The sequence below is a fragment of the Oryzias latipes genome, chromosome 23, assembly GCF_053564925.1.
Source record: "Oryzias latipes strain Hd-rR chromosome 23, Olatipes_Hd-rR_3.1".
Lineage (NCBI taxonomy): Eukaryota > Metazoa > Chordata > Actinopteri > Beloniformes > Adrianichthyidae > Oryzias > Oryzias latipes.
This window is the reverse complement of record NC_136259.1, coordinates 25,595,274-25,619,439: the sequence shown is the minus strand read 5'-3', so window position 1 is coordinate 25,619,439 and position 24,166 is coordinate 25,595,274. Positions and strand designations below refer to the sequence as shown.

Sequence of the window (24,166 nt, the reverse complement as noted above, 5' to 3'; positions counted from 1 at the left end):
GCCTTCAGGGTGCTTAGTCTGGTCACCAAGTCTAGTCTCGTTCTCATGTCTCCATGCAACTTACTTTGCTTTGTCATCTCGCTCTTAGGCCTGTTTCCACAAGTGTCCACCTGGAACAATCTACCCTATGAGCTGCTGTCAAGTTTCGCTTCCAGCCACGCCATGACTCTGGCCTCAGCACCAAAGAGAACTTCTACTACAACAAGACTGCTATCGGTTCTGGTCACCAGCCGAAAGAATTGGAACTCCAAAGGCTATTGATTTTTCCAGCTGGAAAAATGAAAACTTCATTATCCATTCATCGTATGAGTTTACTTCCGGGTTCCAGCATCTGGGTCTGCTACGTCATACATATCATGACATGTACGGCCGTCCTGAAGGTAACCTTTAAAAGAGCGTTTCCTGGATTGCAAACTGTCTTATGGATTCTGAAGAACACGACGGTTAACCATCCAACCACAGGAGAAGGAGGTCATGATGACATAAAGAAGACTCTCCGTGTCATACCGCCCCCCTCGTTTGCAGACAGATGAAATAAATGTACAAAAGCGGTCATGTAAAAGTACAGAAATGTGAAAAAACGTCAACAAACAAAAAAATGTGTTTTGAAAAACAGAAATACACAAAAGTATTAAAACAGAAATAAATAAAACAAAAAATTAGGAAATACTTTTACATTTGTTTACTTTTCACCTCTCTGAGCAGAAAAGGTGTAAATTTGATTTTTTTTTGTTCATTAAATTTCTTTTTTTATATTTTCTTTTTTTTCTCCATAAATATGAGCAGAAAACTGGAACAAATCAAAACTAGTGGAACTTCTGACAAACATAAACAAAACTCCGAAACATTCTTTACGTTACAAATCAAAGCAAAAGCTTGACTTTCGTACAAACACTGTTGTTAACCACACATATTATGGAACAAATATGGAACAAAAACTTGTTTTTGTGTCTTTAATATATGGAGAAAAATCTTTTTTTAATTTTGAATCTGCAGCCCTTTAAATATTTTGAATGCCAGACTCAAATCCAAGTCGTCAGTTGTATTTTATTTTATTAAATAGAAAAGGTTGATTATGGTGTTACATTGACTGTATGTAAAATCTGGACTGAGTGGCTCCTCCCCCCTGACGTGCAAAACAGGAAGTGGCTCCAAGAAGCCAAAATCCCATAGACTTCTATACAGAAATAAACATTTAACATGTTCTCGACAATCCTCATTTTTTTCTGTAGTTCAGGTCATAAACTGGCCAAAGAGATGCCTCAATAAAAGTAGGTGGAGCCTGCTGGCCCCAACGTTCAAAACGTCTGACGGCTCAGATCCTGGCGATGGCGTGTTACGTTGGGGAATTTGGGGAGAGAGAGAAACCGTGTGGAGTTCACCTTTCGCACAGAGTTCTGTAAAAATTGATTCCCTCCCCCTTTCAAAATTTTGAGTTTTTAACATTTTTCATATAAATGAACAGCTGTTGCTGTTAAAACAACATCACTGTGTCACCTCATCTTTCCATCCATGAGCTTTGCTTCTTTATTTTGTTCATAATTTTAAAGCATTTCAACATCATGGAGTAAAAAAGAGGGAGTGGTATAATGGTATGGGGCTCTTTTCAGTTCATGGACGCCAGCAAACAAACTCCTCAAAAATCCTCACATATTCTAGTGATTGCTATTAAATATGACACAAACTGTTACGTTTGACAACACTCCAGTTTTCTTTTACAGGTATCAAAACACCTTTTTGTTGTTTTTCTTTTTTAAAGGAATAAACGTTTGGTAGAGGACAAATTCTTTCTGAAAAGAAAACAGGAACAGTCAGGAAGGCCATTTTCATTTTTTATTTACTTCTAAACAAAACTAGGCGCACTGATAAAAGGGTAATAAATGCCGTGGTGGAGGCAGGGCTACCGGTCAGAATAGGGCGGCTTTGCTTTTTTTTTTTTTTTAGAGATATTTATTTCGGTTATGTCAAACAATCAAACTTAAAAACAAAACAATAAAAAAACATCAACTTAAACATTGAACAAAATTAACCGAAAAAGGTGTTGGGTGAGGCCAAAGCTTATTTCCCCAACCCTGAATCCAAACATCACATCTACCTACAAATTGTTAGAACCTTAAATAAGAAAAGAAAAAAGGAAGAGGAGAAAAACAAAAAAACAAACACAAACACTTCTCAAAATTACCTCACAACCACCAGAGTCTCTCAGTCCAGAAGGTATTTTAGATAGATTTAAATTTATACATTTTCTTAAACTGAAATATGGAGTTTGCATATTTCAGATTGTCGGATAATAAATTCCACATGTTGACCCCCTGAACAAAAATACTATTCCTTAATGCATTAGTTCTGACCACTTTCTTTTTAAACATATCTTTACCCCGAAAATCACAATTGTCAACTTTATTTCAAACAAACTCAGTATTTTGGCGGGTACACATTGTTTTTTAACTTTAAACATAAAAATTCCATTTGTAAGATCAACTAAATCCAAAAATTTAATTGCCCTTAATTTAGGAAATATTTGTTTTGTGGATTGATTGTATGAAGAGTGGTTTACAATTCTAATTGCTTTTTTTTTTGCAGAATAAAAACAGGTTTTGTGTTTGACTTGTAACTATGCCCCCAGATTTCTAAACAATAGGTCAAATAAGGAATTATGAGGGAACAATATAGAATATACAATGTAGCTGTGTTTAAAAAATACTTGACTATATGTAGGATGGCTAATGATTCGGACAATTTAGAGAGAACATAAGTTATGTGTGATTTCCATGATAATGTATGATTCAAAATTACTCCAAAAATTTTATTTCATTTATTCTTTCAAGAACAACATCCTCAATTTTTAACTCAGAAATATTTTCCAGTTTTGTATATCCAAATATAAAGTACTTGGTTTTATTTTTATTTAAAGACAGTTTGTTTGAATCAAACCATTGTTACATTATGGATAATTCTTTTGTTATTTCTGCAAGAAGCTTTTCCAGATTATCTCCTGATTAATACAAAGTAATCAGAAACTTTACAAAGGTCGTTTATGTATAAAATAAATAATATAGGACCCAATAGGGACCCCTGGGGTACTCCACATGTTACAGGACACATATCAGATTTTTCGTTATTGAAATAAACATACTGACATCTGTTAGTAAATAACTTTCTAACCAGGAGTATGCTATTCCTCTAAAACCATATTTCTGTAGCCTACTAAGTAACATAGTGTGATTTAATGTATCAAACGCTTTTTGATGATCAACAAAAACGCCTACCGTAAATTTCTTCTGCTCTAACGAGGAAGAAATATGATCAACCAGCTGCATTATCAGTTGCTTCTATTCAGAGGCTGTGAGGACATGCGGCCGCTGGCCTCCCTCTGCTTATCAGGGCGCCTGCTGTCCCGGAGACCTTTTAATGTCCAGGTTGGAGGGAACAATTAGACTTCTAGCATCTTATCTCTGATGTTAAGAGCTACTTAAAATATTTTCCAGTCCCTCTTGTGAAGCTCACTGCGTCTTGAAAATGGTCTTCAAAGTAAAAGTCTGATTTGAATGTACAAAAAAACACTGTCCTAAAAGATTGTGTTGGTTTCTGAGCAGAAGCGAGTTCTGATGTGACGCTCCTTCACTGGAACCCAAACTTGTTTGTGGTTAAGTTAGTTGAAGGCTGCTTCCTCTTCTTCCTCACCCAGGGAACTGGCAGCTTCCCTTTGAAGAGAACATTCATTTGATGTGCAGACAAGGCCACGGGAGCTCAGCAAGGTGGTGAAAGAACTCACAAATACACGGCTTTTGGGACTCCAACAGTGTCCGTTGCTTTATCAGTATGGTTCATCAACCTTACAAAGCTCGGTTGGACGGCTGCTGTCTTAAAACAGGAGCCACATAACCCGATGGTCACAGAGAAAAAGAGGTCCAGGTGTGCTTTGATGATGACCTCATCACCAAAAGACACCTTAAAATCCCCACAAAAAACAACCCCACCCCTTTGATCGTTACAGCATCTTCAGTTCAGTTTTTTCAGCAAACCGTGCCCCACGCAGGTGACCCGCACAGAATATCAAGGTGGTAGACCGCTCATTGAAACCATAGAGAGAAAATGTTCAGATACATTTTTTTATGGTCATTCTGCGGGTAACGGGTCGTAGTGACTTCCATTATCCTTAAGAATACTTCACGATTCATTTACCCAACGCAATTCCAATTTCATGATGTTGAGACACACTTGCGCTCCCCTTAAGATGCGGCCACTCCCCTCTATGACCCTCCTAAGGACCCGGACAACCCAAAAACCACAGCGTCCATACGGGTGCATGTGACTAATGCTACGATCACATATACGACTGCAAACGTGCGATGGGGAGGTATCGCCCAAATCTACAAGATTAGATTCTGCCGCCTGATTTGTTGTTGTTTTTTTTGTGGAAAAATGTTAGCGCCCATCAGGCGTCAGACAGTCAGGTGGAAATGACGTCATTAGGAAATCGGGCGACCACAGTGCGGGGGCAGCCAAATCGCCGGCCAGCAGCAGCTCTGAATAGACGATGTGTATATGTCTCTGCACAGCCGCTGTCCAAGGGCCACCGGATGCCAGCCACTTGGTAGCCCTGGGGGTATATAAAAAGAACGCACATTATGATTTTTAGACAATGTGGCTACCAGGAAGTCCAGCCACCGCACAACCTCCAAATGTGCCACTGACTGATGTAAAAAACTGTTTGGCCGCCAGTTGATTTGTCCTTCTTAAACCTCTGTGGCTGCTGCCTCCTGATTACAAATGTCGGCACATGGTGTGTAAAAATGCAACGGCTCCACAAACCACCTACTGAATTTGCTGAAAATGAGTATGTGGTGGCATTTTGGGATATGTTACCTGAGTTTAAGGTTTCAGTTAATTTATGATCAAGCTCTAAATAGGAAACAAATCTGTGTCTTGGTTAGTACTTTAGTGCATTTGATGTATTTTAAGAGTCAGGATCTGTTTACAGTCCAGAACTGTGGCAGGAAGTCCTGCTTCTGTTTGGATAATGAAGTGCAGGAAATGGCATCCACACCAGTAAAGTGGCCTAGAAGGTTTTTTGGGGAGGGAGGGTCCTTGAATTTAGTTTGTCTCATTCTGTTTCTTGGTTTGTTCCTGTGTAGATTGGCCGTGACTTTCCTGGAGGCTCCAACCCCTCCCTGCGGGTTGCCATGGAGCTGTCACGAACATCCGCACTTTAGATCATTTGTTTGGTGTTTAATGATCTGTTTTCTCCATGTTTTGTATTTTCCAGCAGATTTCAAATGATTGTTTTTTAGTCGTGTTTGTTGTTTGGTTTCCAAGGCTTTGGCCCAAAAACCTTCCAGTTGGTCTCCTGGATCACTTTGCTTCTGGGTTTCCTCCTGGTACAAGCCTCTAACAGGTGATGGGGGCTTTTAAGGCTGAAGCAACCGGGGGTTTGAACCCCTCGTGGAACCTTTGGTGTGTTTATCGTGTTACACAATCACACCTGCTGCAGGTTGGGGCGTCTGAACCAGGTTGGGATGTTTCAAAGATGTGGGTTCTTCCTTGTTCCACAGGTTCATTCACTGTTTTTTTTGTCTTTGCCTTTCACCAGACGGGAATCATCCGATCTGTTAGAGCTTTGAAACTATTCGTTACGAACCTGTTCAGGCTTGTTTGCCCCTCCCATAGGGATTATGAGATTTTTAAAGACTTTTTATCAAAGTTGTTTTTGCACAAAACGCAGCTTCAAGAATTTAGAGTGGCGTCTTCTGATAGTTGGAAATGATCGTTTCAGTGGATGACATGGGTGAAAAACCAAATTAAAAGGATGGATGGATGGATGGAGGTTAATGTTGTTAAAGTGAGAAATCCTGTTTTAGTTCCTTTTTTCAATGCGTGGAATCAAGTTCAGCTCAGAGTCAAAAAGAACAGCCGGGTTTCTCACTCGCAGATTTTTTAGTTTTGCTAAAATTGGTTTGTCTTCAGAAGAGAAACTCAAACCTGAGTTAAAGGAAGGTGCTGCTTCCACCATCATCAGGAGGTCTTTGACTGACCATCTGTGTGCACGAGTGAGCAGGGAAGCAAAGCACAGGAAGATGTCTTCAGCCTGTGCATGACTGTGTTTTTAAGACTGAATTTCTTTAATTATCCACGATGTGTTCCTCCCCAACTGGATCCTGAAAATGTGTGATCCCACTAAAAAAGGCAGAACATTGAATGGTTTCATTTCCCTGATAGTTCTGCAGCTTTTTAAAACAGTTGACTGTCAGTTGACAATCAGTAACGACATTTTAATGAGGAGGAATGTGTGGAAGAGCTGAGAGAGGCTGAACTTTATGACCAAACGGGGACTAAAGGATTTTCTCTGTTTTATGGAGGATCACAGATAACATTTTAGACTTTTATTTATTTGTTTTGTGGTTTGATCTTCCTCAGATCTTTTGTTCACCTACTTTATGTGCCTCTAAAAAAACATTGACCAAACGGTGTCCAGATATACAATAAAACCTTAAATAAGATGGATTGAAATAAACAAAAATGTTCTGAAACCCAGAGTGAATCAAAGCTGCACAGCTGTGTTCAGGTTGTTTTTTTAAATTAATTTCTACATTTCTTTCTTGATGTATTAAAGTTTTTTTGGTTTGTTCTCCTAAAACTAACCTTTATGATTCCCAGTCAAGCGTCTTTAAATTCGTTCACCTGTTTTCTGACCCTGATTGTGTTGGAGCGGCTCTTTTGCTGCCATTTTTCTGTCGACACTTTCCCTGCAGCCTCCGTCCCTCCCATAAAAGCCCGAGTGGTTCCTGCACATGTTCTGTGTGGTAGCTGGCCCCCATTTCTGCTGTGAGCGCTTGAGCCGTGTGCCCCCATCTCTGACATTCTTTGCAGAAAGCTCCTCAAAGTCGCTGCTGCTGCTTCTCCTGCCGCGGGTAAAGATGGGGAAAATTAACGGCTGCCTGAAATGCCTTTTTATCTTCTTCAATGTCATCTTTGAGGTGAGTGAAAATCTTTTTGCTTGATGGTTTTTTTCAGACTGTTTGTTCTTCTGCACGTTTTTTTTTTTTTTTTAAATCTCACTCCTAACCAGAACATTTTACTAGATTAAAACGAAATTCCCAGACAGCAAAAAGTTGAAATAGAAAAAAAAAATGTTTTTTACCAAAAATTGTAAAAAAAAAGAAAAAAATATATATATTTCTGAGATTGAGAAGAAATTTTTTTTTGTCTGAAATAATACAATTTAACACTTATTAGAACAAACAGAAATTATTGAAGAAAAAAACAAAACGTTTATTTTTTTAGATAATTTAACACATTTGGTTCAGTTTCTGATTTCCTGCCAGCATTTCCAGGAAAAGAGACCAACCAGGGTAAAAACAAGAGTCGGAGTCTTATTACAGCCCCCCCTCCCATACAAGTCAGGTCCCCCTCCCACCTCATTCTGCTTCATGGGGCCCCATTGTTGTTTTTATTTGAAAGCCAGCCGCTGAATGACATTTCCCTGCAGCTGTTCAGAAATAATACAGAAAGTCAGGAACCTTTTTCTTTTCCTCGCATGCAACAGAATTATTGACTTAATGTCTCTGTGTTTTATGATAGTAATAGAAATAAAAGATGTGTTTGCAGCATCAAACAGCACAGACTTCAGCTCTCTGTCTCCCCCTGGTGTCTCCTTCAAAGCACACACTCCATCCACACCAAACAAGACGAAAAAGAAGTCCTGATTCTTCTGAACCGACACAACATAAAGCATGAAACTGTTCTGACGCTGTGAAAACGGGACATTATGCCATTTTGTCCCCAGATCATTGGATGTATCCTGATATTCGCAGCCGTGAAGTCAATGGGTGTCTCCGCACAGGTAATCCACACCTGCACGTTCAACCTTTTTCAGTCACTGTCAAGCATTTAGAACTATTTAAAAAAAAATGTTTATTTTAGACATGAATAACATTTGTACTTTCATTGGTTTAAAGTCTGTGACGAGTCAAAGTGAAGGAAGTTAACTAACTCCACAAGCGACGGAAAAAATCTCTGGCAACCCGACTCAGCCTCATTAATCTGGTTTTTGTGCTGCTAAATTAAAGGTTAAATTAGCTAGAATATCCAGAAAATCTGGTATTTGTGAAGCAACCTTTGGAAAAAAACAAAACAAAAGGAATCTAATTACAGACATTCTAGAAATATGTAAAAAAAAAATAATAAAAAGGAGGCTTCATTTCCATCATTTACCCTTTCAAAATAACAGAAAACCAAATAATGGCGTGGGACCCTGCAGAATTTACAGTATGCCCCGCCCTCTCTGGAAAAGCCAAGACCAAGTGATTTGAATTCACCAGAGTCGTTTGACCTTTGCCCCAACAATCAGCATCTTCCAAGCAGTTGTCTAGAAAACTGAAAATAGTTGAAGCTCACAAAACCGGAGAACGCTGTAAGAAGACGGCGACGCCTTTTCAGATGCTGGTATCCTCTGTTTGGAGTGCAATTAAGAAATGGCGTCAACAGGAAGAGTGGAAGTTGAAGCGGTACTGGAAGACCAAGACGAATCTCATACAGAGCAGCTCCCAGGATTGGGAGAAAATCAAGTCCAAAGTCTGGCTGCACGGCCCCTCCAGAAAGACATGCAGACTCTGGAGTTGTGCTACGCTGTTCTACTTGAAAGAGATGCTTGTACACATGTGGGCTTCAGGGAGGAGTCATCATAAGAAAACCTCCTCCACATCATCACCACAAAATTTAAAGTTTGAAGTTTGCAAATGAACCTAGAAATAAGTCTGATGCATTTTGGAAACAAGTTCTGTGGAGCGGCGAGGTTCCGATGCAACTTTCTGGATGTGTGAAGGTACATTCGGAGAAGAAAGGGCACGGAGTTTAATGAGAAGAAGCTCTGTCCAACTGTTAAGCATGGAGGTGGAGCTATCATGCTTTGGGGTTGTGTTGCAGCAACACAGGAAATAATAGGAAAGAAGGGATTCAACCAAACTTCAGCAAATAACCTGACAGCATCTGTGAAAAAGCAGAAGCCAAAGATTTAATGCAATTTATTAGTGATTCATGCATCAATGACGTAATTTTAATGGGATCTGCGCGCCGTATACGCAATATAAATGTTCCACATCGGTGGTTTGTGTGTGAAAAGTACGTTAGACATACGTGGAACAGTCGTGGAAAGACACAAAGTTCATGCATCTCACAAAAGTCACACACAACTAAATGTTTTTGACAGAACGTCTCATCTGTAGTCTGACACCTTTTGAAGATTTTTCCATCTTTCTTGGCTTCTTTATGCACAATAATAGATCATTTTACCAGACTTTTAATCCCTCCAGTAAATCGTCCAAAACGTCTGTTACGGAAAAGACTAACAACAAAAAAAACCATGTCTTCACTTTTGATTTAGATAGTTTTTTTGTACCATAAGATGCACTAGAAAAAATTTTTTTGCACAAAAATTAACAATGCGGTTTATAATATGGTCCACCTAATGAGAGGAATTCTGGTTCTGTTTATTCATCTGGAACTCTTTTTTTGTTTTAGTACAACTTGGACTATGACTGATCGATGGATTGCTGAAGCATTATGGGTAGTGTAGTCAGGAGTGTGGAGGAGTTATGCGTACCATGCTTTAACAAAATAAAGTAGAAAAGTAAAAGTATTTAATGTGTTAATGTTTAATGTGTGCAGCTAAACAATGTCGAGCGTTATGGTAAATAAAGTTTTATTAACTGGCGTGTTGCTCTGTCTGCAAAGGAGAACATGAAAAACAACAAAGTTCATTAGAAAACCTTCCCATCAACCCCTCTGACCAATCACCTGCTTCTTGGCCATCTGTTATGCATTCAAGTATTTATCTGACTGAGACGTAGAATAAGGAACAGCTGGAAAAAACATGGTCATTTAGACAGTTTTGATGGTTTTTACATTTTCTGAGCACGGATCCACGCAGATTCTGAGGAACCGGGCTAGCAGAATAAATGTCAACACACAATTACTGATAGAGCGTTTTTTTTTTTTAATTGTTTTTGATCAAGAAAATGAGTTTCACTGACTTTAGTTTGTTTCCTGGAGAAACCTACAAAAGTTCTCACGCCATCGATCAAATCTGCTCGACGTCTCAGACGAGAAGACACGACAAATATAAAACAAAATGGCAAAGGATGGAGCAATGTGGACTCAAAGCAATAAAAGCCCTCTGCTCTCTGCTCAGTGATCCATCCACATATTCTTCTTTAAGTTTTTATCCAGGACGTCTCAGCACCGAGTCTGGAGCAGAGTTCCTGTAACATGACTGCTGGATGCTGGTGCGTCCTCATCTTCTGTAAAAGCCCTGAAGAAACAATTTCAGTTTTCATGAGAGAGACGTCCCAGCATCTGGAGTTGGGTTAGAACGGAGCTATTTTGTGGAAAAAAGGAGCCTGATTGTGCTCTTCTGGGAATGCTGGATTACATAACTCCTGTTTGGGAAAGATCTAAACAATCCGGTGAGTCACGTGGAGCGTTCGTGAGAAGTGGCCTGCCACGCATGTCCAGAGTCAGATTTCTCCTGATGCAGAACAGATGCATCTTTGTGGAGGGGGGGGGGCTTGCTCTTTCTCAGCTCAGACACGGGGGCTCGGGCTGCCCACCACTGCAGAGCACTAATAAATGACTCAGAGCTGATTTCCTTCTTCTAATCAAATTTTCTGTCCATTTATGCCAAATGTGTTCCAGGAAAATCATCAGGTTTCCCCCCGCCTCGCAGTCCCTGAGCCCCCGTAAAGTATTTACCCTTACCCAACGGATGTGCAGAACTTCCCAAACTCAATCAGCTGAACCGTCTTTTACTGTCGCTTTAGCAACGGCTTCCATCCAGGTGTTTAAATGTGAACTCTGACTGCTCACAGGTTCACCGCGATGGATCCTCGGTAACGGTGGTGCACAGACCTAAACGTGCAGAAGTCCTGCTGTCATTTCCACAGCGGGTCCTAATTGTTGTTTACTTTGTTCTCCATTAGCTGAAGATTCCAGGACACGGTCGTGTTAATTCACATTACTGCAGACCAAGTCTGTCTGCAGAACAGACTCGTTCTCCACAGCTTTCCTGTCCTAAAACTCTAACAGGATGTTCCAAACATCTTTAAGCCCGAGTGTGAAGCAACTTCGGAAAGTCCATCAACTCTTCTGAAAACATTTAGAGGCGCTGTCTGAAGTTATTTATCTTAACCCTGACCTCCAAAAAAGGGAGGCAGAGCTGAAGGGATTTTGGAACTGATGCCATTTGTTTCTCCAGGAGTGATTCATGTGGATCAGAAGAGAGAAACGTGAGGCGGTAGTGAGCAGTTTGGTGAAAACGTTGGGCATTTTTTAGAATTCATAACAGACTCTACCTCCCCCAGACGAGTCCTCTTTGGACAGCACCGTCCAGATGCAGGAATCCAACATGAGCTCACAGATGTTTGGTGGCTCTGAAACAATCGAAAAAACAGACGAAAAAAACAAATAAAAAATGGAAAAGTCTGAAAAACGGAAATGGAAAAGTTGAGGTTGGGACATTTAAGGAGACTGAACAACCTGTGGTTCTGACCCAGGTCTCTACCAGCTGACAGCAGGCCTCAGAGCCCATCTGTACCACAAACAGGCAGGACTGCAGGTGCAGCAGACTGAGCTGAGGGGAGCCGTGATGTTGGTTCAGAGGCAGGACGAAGCAGACAGGAAGATGTTGAGGTTCTGTTTGGGAGAGACCAAGATGAGTCAGGACTGAATCCATCAGAGGAACACATCATGGTGGATGTTCTGGAATTCAGCAGCAGGAAATGGTTTCAGAGGAAGAACAGTGGGATCTTTCTAAAATGCATTCATGTGCCTGTTTTATTCAGACATGCATTTGGCTTTCATTGTGTGAAGCTCTTTGTGTTGTTAAAAGCACAAGACAGATTCATGTTCTCCTGAGTCTCTGGCGATTTATGATGCGGAGACATCCTATCGGGGAGTGAAAGCAGGCAGCGTGAGGAGTGGGGGTCTGAACAAAGCTGCAGGTTTGAACTGCAGTGTTGGCAAAGCGAACAGAAGACTGTGACAGTGGTCCAGCCTGCGGTAGACGAAGGCACGAGGTACAACGGAAGAGGACACACAACTTTGACAGAGTTCAGAGAATTGTGACGGGCGACAAAACTCTTTGTGTGTGAGCCTCTGCAGACCACATGCTTTGTCTCAGCAGCTGAAGCAGCTGAGCTCATCAGACTCATTAGGGTGGGTCTGTCTTGGTTGTGGTCTGAACGACAATCAACATTATAGATGCACTTATGCTGCTGCCACAACCCGATCAATATGTTCCCTCCAGGACTGCTCTGCTGCCTCACTCCCTCCTCCGCTGTTTGTGGTGAAGGTTTTAACCCCCCCCCATACACACACCTCCGCCCCCTTCTGGGGCCATTTTCCTCTCCTCCTCATTGGCTTCATAGTACATCCTGTTCCAGCTAAGAAGGCTGTTGATCCGAACATGATTTTGTATTTGTGCTAAATGGGTGTGGCTTCTACACCCGGACTCCACCCACCTGGGAGTGATTGCAGCAGAAAGGTTGCAGCGTCTCTTCAGCTTAAATCAAGCTGCAAATTGATTCTAATTTCAAACTGAATCTGTCACTATCTGTTCAATATCCGCAGACTAACGGCGTGTAAAGGTGGGTTCACAGCACTGACTGTATATGAACTGGACTATACGGCGTATATGAACTCCTAGTGACGTCAGGCTCCAGCATGCCGGTGTTTGTATCACAAAAAATAGGCAGCCTCGTGTCAATGCTTCATTTTTGTGTGACTTGTTTTGTTACGTATTTGCTTTTTTTGTGTTTGACTGGCTTCTTTCTCACTTTTTGAATGAACAGGTATCGCAGTTTGGGGCCCCCAGCACAAGCTGGACGTGGGTGTTTGCCATTGGAATTTTTGCCATCTCTTCGCTTGGAATTTATGCCGCCTGCTCCGAGAACGTCCTTGTCCTTAAAATAGTACGTAGAAAAAGCCCAAGAAGTACACTTATAGATCTAGAAAACATTATATTTACTGTTCATAATGTTTGTTTATTTAATTTCAACACTGTTTCCCTACTTGTCCGGTTTTCTTCTGTGCAGTTTGCTGGCTTCATGGGTACTGGAATGGTCATCATGCTCATCTTTGGGATTTATGTGGCTGTCATGAAAAGCAAGGTACCTTAGTTAAATTTGAAGGTTGCGTGGTGTGTGTCATCATTATATTTGCGTGTATTTAAAGTGATATTCCTCCCTTATATCCTCGATAAGTGTGTCTGTTGTTTTCAAAGTCCAACTCTTGGTTCCTGTTGAGGAATCCCATTCTCCAACAGGTATCATACGGCAGGATTTCCTAAAATTTCAGGAGTACTTACTAGCAGGATGCCGACCTTTGAGGCCTGGAGTTTGACACCCCCACTCTACCGCATGCCCCAGTCTGTCATTTTGCACCCAAAGGAACTTAAGGGAGTTAAGGAGTTAAACCTAAATTTAAAATGCTGGTTGAAGGTCTGAATCCCACTACATATCCTTTAAATACAATTCTAACAAACCAGACACTTATTGGTCTTTTATGATCAATATGACGTCATTTGAAGGAGCTGTAGAGTTTAAGATGGAGAATCTCAGCGATGAAATTCATAAATCCGCCTGCTTGGCTGAAACGAGTAACTCCTCCACTTTTTGTATGATCAAGATACTGAGGACGTGAAATGCTTAAAATTAGTTGTTTACACTAGGCAGCAGTGGAAGCAGTTTATTGTGGTTGAGGTGTCACTCTAACACACTTGGGTTCAATTGACCTGCAATTGGCCAGATCGGGTGGGAAAGACTTTTCATTTTGGTTTCAAAGCAGACCTGCACCACCTTCCAGCTGCAGATTGAAGGATTGGTCACTCAGTTTTATTTTCATCAACTTAAAATACATTGAAACAGCTGGTATTTCTGTCTTTGGCTGTTTTCCACTTTTTAGTACAATCCAGAGTCACAACACACAATCTCTGTTCTCAATGTTGTGAAGAAACGCACCAACATTCACGGCAAGCAGAACCAGAGTTTAACGTTTGCTGGAATTTTATCCAAGTTTTTATTTTGGTTCAATGAACTCTACTTCTTTTTCCATCGTTTCCCCTCCAACTATGCATTTATCTCTGGTAAAATCTTTCCCAGTGCTCTTTTAATTATGATTATGCAGTTTTCTTTTTGCGAAAATCAAAAGCTGGCGTTGTTTTTTAAGATATATATTCTGCAGACCGGCAGGAGTTTGTTAGAAATTTTCCACCGGTAACCCTACGTTGATATCCCAGCATTCCTTTGTTTATACTCTCTCCCACTAGCTTACAGACCCTCACAACCCACAGTTAACATTAGCATAGCAAAAAAAAAGCAAGCAGTACCAGAGCTATGTCTTCGTACAGTTTAGAGCCAGAGAGCAGCTCAGTTGATGAAAATAAACACGTTAATGAAACTATTTGTCTGCAAGTGGATGCATATGAATTAGGGCGGAGCATGGAGACTTTGGCCCGCCCATCGCAGTTGCTGCGTCACGACTTTTTCAAACTGCGGGTTTTTATGTGCTGATCCATCATCATGGGTCGAATGAAGAAAAAACTCAGAAACGCAGTTTTAATCATAAATTATTTTATATATGTCCTCCATCATGAGAAAATGCTACAAGAACACGTTTAAACACACCATTTTCATTGGAGTGGCTCTTTAAACGTTTCAGGACAAAAACAACTTGAGCTTTAAATCTTCAACAAACATTTGCCTAAAATGATTGTACGGTGGTGTTTTCTCTTTCTCCAACCCGTTTTACTTTGTTTTTCTGTTTTTTCTCCCTTTGGACTTTTTTACACCGTCTTCTTTGATAGGTACATGACTTGATTCAGGAAGGTGCCAAGACTTTGATGAACGACAAAGCCTTCCAGGACCAAATGGATGCAGTACAAGAATACGTAAGGCTATCTGTTTTTTGATATGAGCTGTTTGAACAGAGCTGCTGGTGATGCTTGAGGAGCAAAAGTTTCTGCACTTCAGTTTGCTTCAAAGGTCTGACTGAACTTGGGGTTTGTGCTGTCATGTGGTTACAGTTGCAATGCTGTGGAATACTGAGCGCTGACGACTGGCAAGGAGCCATTCCTGATTCGTGTCAATGCCCTGACAGTTATGATCTCAGCTCTGAATGCAAGAGCAGACCTGTCGTATGTACAGCGGCATCATTTCAAGAATTACTACCACTGGTTAAAAATGGGTCCTTTCCAAACTCTGTTCCTGCTTCATTTCTCACAGGGATCTAGTGGACCCGACCGTATCTACAAACAGGTATTCCACGTACCAACACAATCCAAATGGCTTACACATTTCAAGCATTCAAAACTCGAAGTCCCTTTGCTCTGCTTTCATTTCCACAGCCCTGCGCTAACATGGTGACTTACTACATAGACCTGGCCTTCAAGATCGCCTTGGGCTTCTTCTTTGGCTTTGCTGCGATTGCTGTAAGATTTTTTAATCTTGACATTTCTGTGTTAAAGGAAATCGGTGAGCGAACCAGGCAGTTTGGTTCCTGTTACGATTGTAAAACACAACCTTTAAAACAAAATCTGAGTTGTTGTGACACACATCATTTGGTCACACAGACAGAGTCCAGCAAATCTCGAGTGGCCGCAATCCTGCTTGTTTAAAGGCGAAACCATTTACAAACACGTCACAAAAGGAAAAACTTAATTAAAGTTGTCAGATGGGAACGCTAAAAGGAAGGCTAACAAAGGCTGTATTTCGTAGTAAAATTACCAAGTCAAATGATGTTTAACAAGCAATTAAGATAAGCAATTATATGTGGGGAGTGCTCCATTTTTTGATGATAGTTTAACCCTTTTACTCTTCAATTCCAATGGATTCTACCTAGGGGAAAAAAGAGGCTTTGCAACAAAACCAGCGCAAAGCCACTTTTCTCTGCTTAAGAATCTGTTAGAGTTTAATCGTGTAAACAATCAAATAGCTAATAAAAAAATTAAAAATGCTAAATGATAGATAGATAGATAGATAGATAGATAGATAGATAGATAGATAGATAGATAGATAGATAGATAGATAGATAGATAGATAGATAGATAGATAGATAGATAGATAGATAGATAGATAGATAGATAGATAGATAGATAGATAGATAGATAGATAGATAGATAGATAGATAGATAGATAGATAGATAGATAGATAGATAGATAGATAGATAGATAGATAGATAGATAGATAGATAGATAGATAGATAGATAGATAGACGGACAACTTTATTTATCAATTTGGGAGGTTCCCGCATGGAAATTGACATCTCCATCGCATACAGCACTGGTTGACATACGTATAGGAAAGAGCAGAACAGCAATCAGAAAAATTAGAACAGTAAAAATGAGAATATGTGTGAAGAAAAGGAAGTTGCTAAAAATACTAAAATATTCCCAAATGCTAAATATGCTGAAGCAGATGGACGACAACTACAGGTTTCTGTCCTATCACAGTCCCGCTCCAACTCACACCTTCATTTGGCGTCTAAATTTATGCCCGACTCTTGAGAACATGGCGTAATCTTTGACACTCTCTACTCACTCTAAAGTGAACTGGAATTTGTTAGATATACGGACGCCACCATGTTGGAGCCAGACATTGTCAGTCAGCAGTGTTTGGTCCGAGTCGGTCTGAGTTTAGTGTCAATGGCAACCACTCTGGCCAATCAGGAGTGAGACTTTTTGAAGGCCACACCCCCACCATGTGAAAACGGGCTATGCACAATGTGTTAATGAAACATTTTAAAAGTTGGACGTGGGGGCCAGCAGGCTCCACCTACTTTCATTGAGGCATCTGATTGGTCAGTTTATAACTAGAGTAACTTGAAAAAAGATGGTGAACAAAATGAGGCTGACCTACCCATCCATCCATCTGTCCATCCATCCATCTGTCCATCCATCAATTTGTCCATCCATCCATCCATCCATCCATCCATCCATCCATCATCCATCCATCCATCTGTCCATCCATCATCCATCCATCCATCCATCCATCATCCATCCATCATCCATCCATCAATCCCTCCATCCATCCATCCATCCATCAATCCATCATCCATCCATCCATCCATCCATCCATCCATCCATCCATCTGTCCATCCATCCATCCATCCATCAATTTGTCCATTCATCCATCCATCCATCCATCAATTTGTCCATCCATCCATCCATTAATCCATCCATTTGTCCATTCATCCATCCATCCATTAATCCATCCATTTGTCCATTCATCCATCCATCCATTCATCCATCAATTCATCCATCCATCCATCCATCCATCCATCATCCATCCATCCATCCATCCATTCATCCATCCATCCATCCATCCATCATCCATCCATCCATCCATTCATCCATTCATCCATCCATCCATCCATCCATCCATCCATTAATCCATCCATTTGTCCATTCATCCATCCATCCATTCATCCATCAATTCATCCATCCATCCATCCATCCATCCATCCATCCATCATCCATCCATCCATCCATTCATCCATCCATCCATCCATCCATCATCCATCCATCCATCCATTCATCCATTCATCCATCCATCCATCCATTAAAACATATTGGTAAAAGTTTACCAAAGTCATGTTAAATTATCTTTTAGCAAAAACAACCATTTGTTTTTTGAATAATTGAAACATACGTTTCTTTGGCCATTTTTAGCAAATACATTCCATGTTTGGAAAGAAATGTATACATGAACACATGCAGTTAAACCTGAATTGACCCAGATGACTTCATTGATGCTGATGTCAGACTGTAGCAGCTTGATGAGAGCTTTTGTCCAGCTTCCTGATCAAACACGTCTCCTCCGCAGCTCATGGGCCTGTTGATCTCCTTCCTCATGATCCATCAGGTCAAACAATACGAGGGCGCCGGACCGGCCATGGCCATGAAGAGCTACTGAAAATGAGGCTCCGCCCTTTCCTCAGACCTCTGCACTGACGGGTTGAAACCCCCCCCCCCCCCCCCTTGGGCTTCTCTGTAACCTGAAGTCTGCTTTTTACTTAACAGGGAAACCAAAGAAACAGAAGCATGAACATGGAAATATTTCACTTTGGGGAACGTTCATTCTATTTTAGCTTGATATGTTTAAATGTAGTTTCATATAAGGAAACTCATCTGTTTTGTGATATATGACTGAACATGTGTAAAGGTGTCTAATCTTTATTTTCTGGCTTCAAACAAATGAAAGTATTAAGTCTGCGTCAGTCTGTTCAGGATATTAGTGAGCGAGTCTCAATCAAATATGACACTTTAAAAAAAAGTTTTTCTTTGAAATTTAAAAACCTTTCGAAGGCTAAAACTGAAGTTTAGACAAAAATACAAAAGTAGCTCTACATTCTGCAACAGCACTTCATTTTTTAAGGCTTATTGGTTTAGATTTACGTCACATTTGGGTTTTAGGAGAATATTAAATACATTTTTCTACCAATAAACTGACGGAACTGAAAAAAAAACTTTCCTTTTAAAGAAACTTAACTATTCCATTTTAAGCTGTTTAGAAAGTTATAATGAATGCACCTCGCTAAGCAACAGTTCCTCTATCTTGAAATCATTGTTTTTGTACCCAATAATCCAAACCTTTCTTTTTCTTTTCTTTTTTATAAAAGTATAATTCCTTTTCAAAATATTTATTTTTATAATGTCACATTACAACCGATTATCCAAATTAGCAGCTAAAATGTAAATGTATTCATGAGAAATAAATGCACCCCTAGAAAAATACAAACGATTTATTTTGATCAAACTTTTTTTTCAAATAGTAAAGTTATGTTTTTATTTTAACATAAAACCAAATAAGAAAGTGAACCCTGTTGTTTTTTCAGACCAGTTTATGTTAATATTCTTATGTTAACTGTTTACTTCCTACAGATATAGCAGTGAATTCATATTTTTCTAAACTTTCTTTTGTAAAACTTTATTGGTGTAAAAAGCTGCTGGGGGACGGCCCGGATGCTGCATGTCATGTATCGGCGGATCTCACTGGACGCTGTTCCAGCTTCTACCAAAGATCAGCTGTTGCTCTCCACCGCAAGAAGGTACAAGGATTTGCTGAGAAAACACATCTGCACCCAGAGTGCATCCTCATAAATAAACTCTTCAAAGTAAAATCTCCATTGCATTTTTAATGGGATTTTATTTTGAAATATCTCAATCATTTCGCTTCCTTACAAATGAAAAAATGAACCGTGTGCAAAAACATTTCAGGTTTCCATTTTTATGTTTGCTTTTCCCAATTTTAATGAAAAGAGCATAAATTGATTTGAAAAAGAGCGTTTTTGTGACATTGAAAATACGCTGGGCGGGGCCACAAACTCCTTGCTCCGCCCCTTTCTGATCATCCACCCGCAGACCAATAGATCCATGAATGTCTTTGTTTTCCTGGTCTGAGCTGGAATCCGGATCAGAACTGTACGGCTGGATGGATACGATGCCGCTAATGTTCGGTCGGGGTGTGGGGGGGCTGTAAGCTAGCGGGAGAGAGTGTGAACAAAGAGGTCTCAGTTTTGCTTGATGGGAATGGGGGCGGGGTCCCGCCCACACCTCAACATTTTTAAGAGTTCCTTCAGAAACGATGTCCTCAAAAACAGCATCACGACAATCAAAAGACCAGAAGATGATCGGAGTGGAACTTTAGGTCTAAAGAACTGACACAATACTGCACAGGGAAAAAACACACATTCATGGTAAAATGAACCTCCTGACCATCACACTTCCACCTCCATGTCCGACTCTTTCTCTACTGTTTTTTCTCTGGTAAATTTTGTTCGTTTGCATCCTTTTGACACAGATTCTGACCGTCCAAAAGGTTTTTCTGCCCGTTGTCAGTCAGCATAATATTAATTTAAAAGTGTCGGGAATGTTTGAAAAGTTCCTGAGTCAAATGTTATTTTCACAGCATAGTGTAAACTCTCCCATGTATCCATGTTTGTCCATTTTCTTCAGAATCACTGATGTTTTAGGGATTTTGAGTTTAAGAGAGGTCAAACTAAAATAAATGCTTCTGCTTACATCTTCTGGCTTAAACGCGTGTACTTTTCTGTAAACAAAGGCGTGTTGTCTGGAACGGTGGGCCGGGAAAGGAAATAGTTTCAGAAGTATGTAAACAATTTCACAACAGCAGAAGGGGATCAGGGAACGCGGAGCTGCTGGAAGTCAGGTGTGTTTGCAAACTCCAAGTGAAGAAATCCTCCTGAAGGTTTCCAACAAACACTCACACATTTGAATGTCTTCATCTTCTGGGATGCAGCAGCCGACACTCATTCTGTTAAAAAAAACAAACAAAGACTGACATGACAGGAAACGTGTCTCTGATTTAAAGGCTGTGTGCAGACGCTGGCGCTGCCCGGCGGCTCGTCCCAAAGCTGGAGGCGCTCTCCAGAGAACTGGGATCATGCATCATTAAGGGAAAAGAAAGACTTCCTTGTGGGGGCAGAGCTTTTTTTCCTCTCACATATTTTCACTGGTATTTGTGGATGTTTTGGAAACCTTGATGACTTCCTGAGGCCGGCGAAGGGGAGAACAAACCGTAGAGGCTCTACGGAGAACCAACACGTCTGGAGGCGTCTCAAAGCCTTTGAAATGTGATTAAGCCGTTTTTAGTGAAACATTTTTTAAACCTTGGGCGTTTTCTAGGACACGGTTTCTGCAGAGAGGCAGACACTCACCTCTGAGTTGGTGCTGCTAGCTTACAGCCCCTCACACCCCCATTCCAACATTAGCGGTGCAGCATCCGATCCATCCATCCGTCCAGTTCTGGTCCAGATTCCAGCTCAGACCAGGAAAACAAAGACGTTCATGGATCTGTTCGTCTGCATCAGAAAGGGGCGGAGCATGGAGACTGGGGCCCCGCCCAGCATATTTTTGATGTCACAAATACAATGTTATTCAAAGTACACTTGAAGTTTCTTCTATTAAATATACTTGAGTATAACTGTAGCATTTCTACTAGAGAGTGTACGTATAGGAAGTATACCAGCCGAACACTTCTTCAGACTAAGCTTGAACATTTTAGTTTTACGATGTATAGATAGTATCTAAAAAGTAAACTTGTAGTATACTGCCTCACGTTTAGTATAGACTAAGTACATTTAAACAGACTCCTTTTTGGGAAGGGTGAACCGTAAAGCAGAGGATTTCTGCTCCGTGAAGCAGCGGCTCACGCCGTTCCCGCTCTTTTTCAGCAGAGACCCGTTTATATTACATCTATGACGTCACTCGGAGCGTCCAGACCTGTGAAGAGGAAACTGAAGCAAGGTTGCTCCGCCCACCAGAACAATTTACCAAAAGAGGCAAATGGCAAAAGTTCTATTCAACTTATGGATCAATCCACCTGAGAATCAAAAGATAGAGAACTTTTACCTAATTAAAACCAAGATGACCAAGTGTCGTCCCCACCCTCAGACCCTCACACACACAGACCCCTCACGGTTGTCACAACTAGCAAAATAAGGTTGATTTGTAACACCTGAGTTGATGGTTTTCATGGATTATGTCGCATTCAGGAGCAGAAGATCAAAGATCCATTCATTTATTTACAATAAATGTATGTAAATGATGCCACAGAAGGTCTCCAACCCTCTGGAATCTAGAGCCTCCTATTTGAGAATTGTTCCTCAATGATGTAAATGTTCTCCCATTTAGAAATGTTCTCTTGGAAGTTTGAAGAAAGACTCGTATCTTTTTCAACCACGTGATGGCAGCACCACCCTTCTTACCACTCAGATGCAGCTTTACATCCTGTGAAACAATTATTTTATGGAGTCATATAGGCGGATGTCTCTTCATGAAGAGGTGATCCTGTGCTGGGTGGAACTTTCAAACATTAGAACAGTTTTTATTCGCCTATTTGCGGTCAGAACTGGAACAAGGAAGTTTTCATCTTCTGGGAACCAAACATTGAAGAGAAGCTTCAAAACTTGTATGACATTGGAAATGGAGAAAAATATCATGATCACATGAAAACTGATGTGAAGAGCTGCACAATTATTCAAAAAACAGATTAGATCCACGCAGGAAACAGTAAAGACAAGCATAGTGGTCTACAAAAAAACTATTTTATTTATAATCTGGTGCAGTTTCCAGTTTTCTGGGATCACAGGAGCGCCAGCAGGGGGCGCTGCAGCCGCACAGGCTGGATGCGAGCAGATGCGATTGGGAACAGGTGTGAAGGAAGCAGACAGGTGATGGCTGGAGGAGACAGACGAGGATGCTGATTGTTCAGAACTCCAGATGATGTTTGGATCTGCAGACCCGGATGTCCAGGAGCTGCTGTCTGACATCTTCATGCAGCTGCAGCGCAAAAAGCCAATTCGTGTTCCGAGCATCAAAAATGGATCATCGGGGAGAGGCAGAGCGCTGCTGCTGCAGCGACAACAGGAGTCGGTGAGGGGGTGTGGGGTGGGTGAGGGTCTTACCACCAGCAGCCGCTAGAGGGCAGCGCACGCCGGGACAGCTGGGGCTTGACACTCAGTCTGTCTTTATCACGTCAGTTTTTGAGGACTGTTCAGGTCTTCATGTTTCACTTAAGAGTAGCGCAAAAGGTCAAAGTTCAGCTTTTCTAGACTTCCCTTCCTTCTTACTGCACCTTTGAGTGGAAATTCTGACATTTGCAAACACCTAGGTTGTGTCCGAACCTCCCACCCTGCACTACATAGCACCTTCTCCATTTTCTGGTGCTCTCCAAATCTCCAGTTCCAAAATCCAGAGCCCTAGAAATTTTTTGTCTCTGCAAAAAAACAGTGTGCATCGATGCTCACTAGATTGGCGAATAAAGACCACAATGCATTGCGTCAGAAAATTATTTGCCAAAAAAATGTATTTCAATGTATTTTTTTATAAACCATCAATCTTTTCATCTTCAGCACACAGTGGACTCATAAATTATTGTAGCAAAATGTTCAAATGAATTCAATTTGAACTTTGTGAATTCGATGACGTCATGTCCGCCGTTTAAATAGTTTTAGTAGTTATGGGTAAGGGCGGGAATTCGGACACAACCACAGTACTCGGTGAAAAAGAATGTCGGGTACACAGAACCCCCCCCTCCCAGAAAATGATGACATCACAGCGGGAGAAACCACCAACAATGAAAGAGGGGTCAAAATCTCTCACGGGGCTCAAAAAATATTTCAAAATTCACTAATGAAACAAAAACGTGTGTCGGGGACATCCAAAGGAAGCTTTGAAATTATTATGGGATGGCCACCAAACCTACGACTTGATGGCTATTTTGTGGCAAAAAGTGAAATTTGGCGATTTTCACATTTTCCCCAATTATGGGGAAATTCTTCAATTATTATTTCTACAAATGGAAACTCTTCCCAGGGATTTCGATCTACCGCCTCCTAACTCGTCCAGCATCACTGAGAAGCTGCGTGAGAAAAATTGTTGGTTTTGAAGTCTGTGGAATTTAATGAGGTTAGCGCGGCGAGCTTGCAAAAGTGGCGTTTTCCTGAGGTCCATTTCTAACTAAAAAATTGTGAAAATGTAATACCAGACTGGTTGGCTCAATCTGAACGAAATGACATAACGCATGATATGAACATTTAAGGATGTTGGGCGTGGCTAACAAAAAACCTCTGTTCCCGAGGAAATCCAATAATGTACTTTTGCAGATTCTTCTAAAAATGACATCAACCTGTTCGTCACCCCGAGGTGACAAAAAAACACAATGGTTGCTATGGAGATAAAACCAAAAGATGGCTTCCATTTTGAAAAAAGTTTTTCGTTTGCTCATCAGTCTCCACTGTGACGAATCTTTCTCAGAAGTCCTCAGATGTTTGGATTCCTGCAGAAGAGCAGCTCCTCTTCCTCATCTGAGGGATCTTCTGTCTGCCAGCAGGACCAGACGGGTTCTAGAGGGTGCAGGCCCGGTTCAGCTGGGTCACCTTCAGTGATGCTTTCCTCTCGGCGCTCCTGGAGCTGACGGCAGAGGAGGCGGGGTTGTGTCGCCTGTTGAAGGGTTTTTGTGTTGGAGTCAGACTGAACCCTCATTAACCCCAAAGTCCTGTCTGTGAGGGGAAAAAAAGGAATCTGCAGGAGTCAGGAGAAAATCCTCCTAAATCCACAAACCTTCTCTCCATCTGCGCCTCAGAACCCAGAGA

General features: G+C 41.0%; 1 protein-coding gene across 1 annotated transcript; it reads left to right on the top strand.

Moving 5' to 3' along the window:
• Positions 1 to 5,674: 5,674 nt before the first annotated feature.
• On the top strand, positions 5,675 to 20,073 carry LOC101157337 (tetraspanin-8). The gene is made up of 9 exons (XM_004083243.5): positions 5,675 to 6,977; positions 7,787 to 7,843; positions 12,846 to 12,965; positions 13,089 to 13,163; positions 14,858 to 14,941; positions 15,077 to 15,187; positions 15,276 to 15,308; positions 15,398 to 15,481; positions 17,875 to 20,073. The coding sequence occupies exons 1-9, from the start codon at positions 6,792 to 6,794 to the stop codon at positions 17,962 to 17,964; spliced, it is 840 nt and encodes a 279-aa protein (XP_004083291.1). The 5' UTR covers positions 5,675 to 6,791; the 3' UTR covers positions 17,965 to 20,073.
• The last annotated feature ends 4,093 nt before the right edge of the window (positions 20,074 to 24,166 follow it).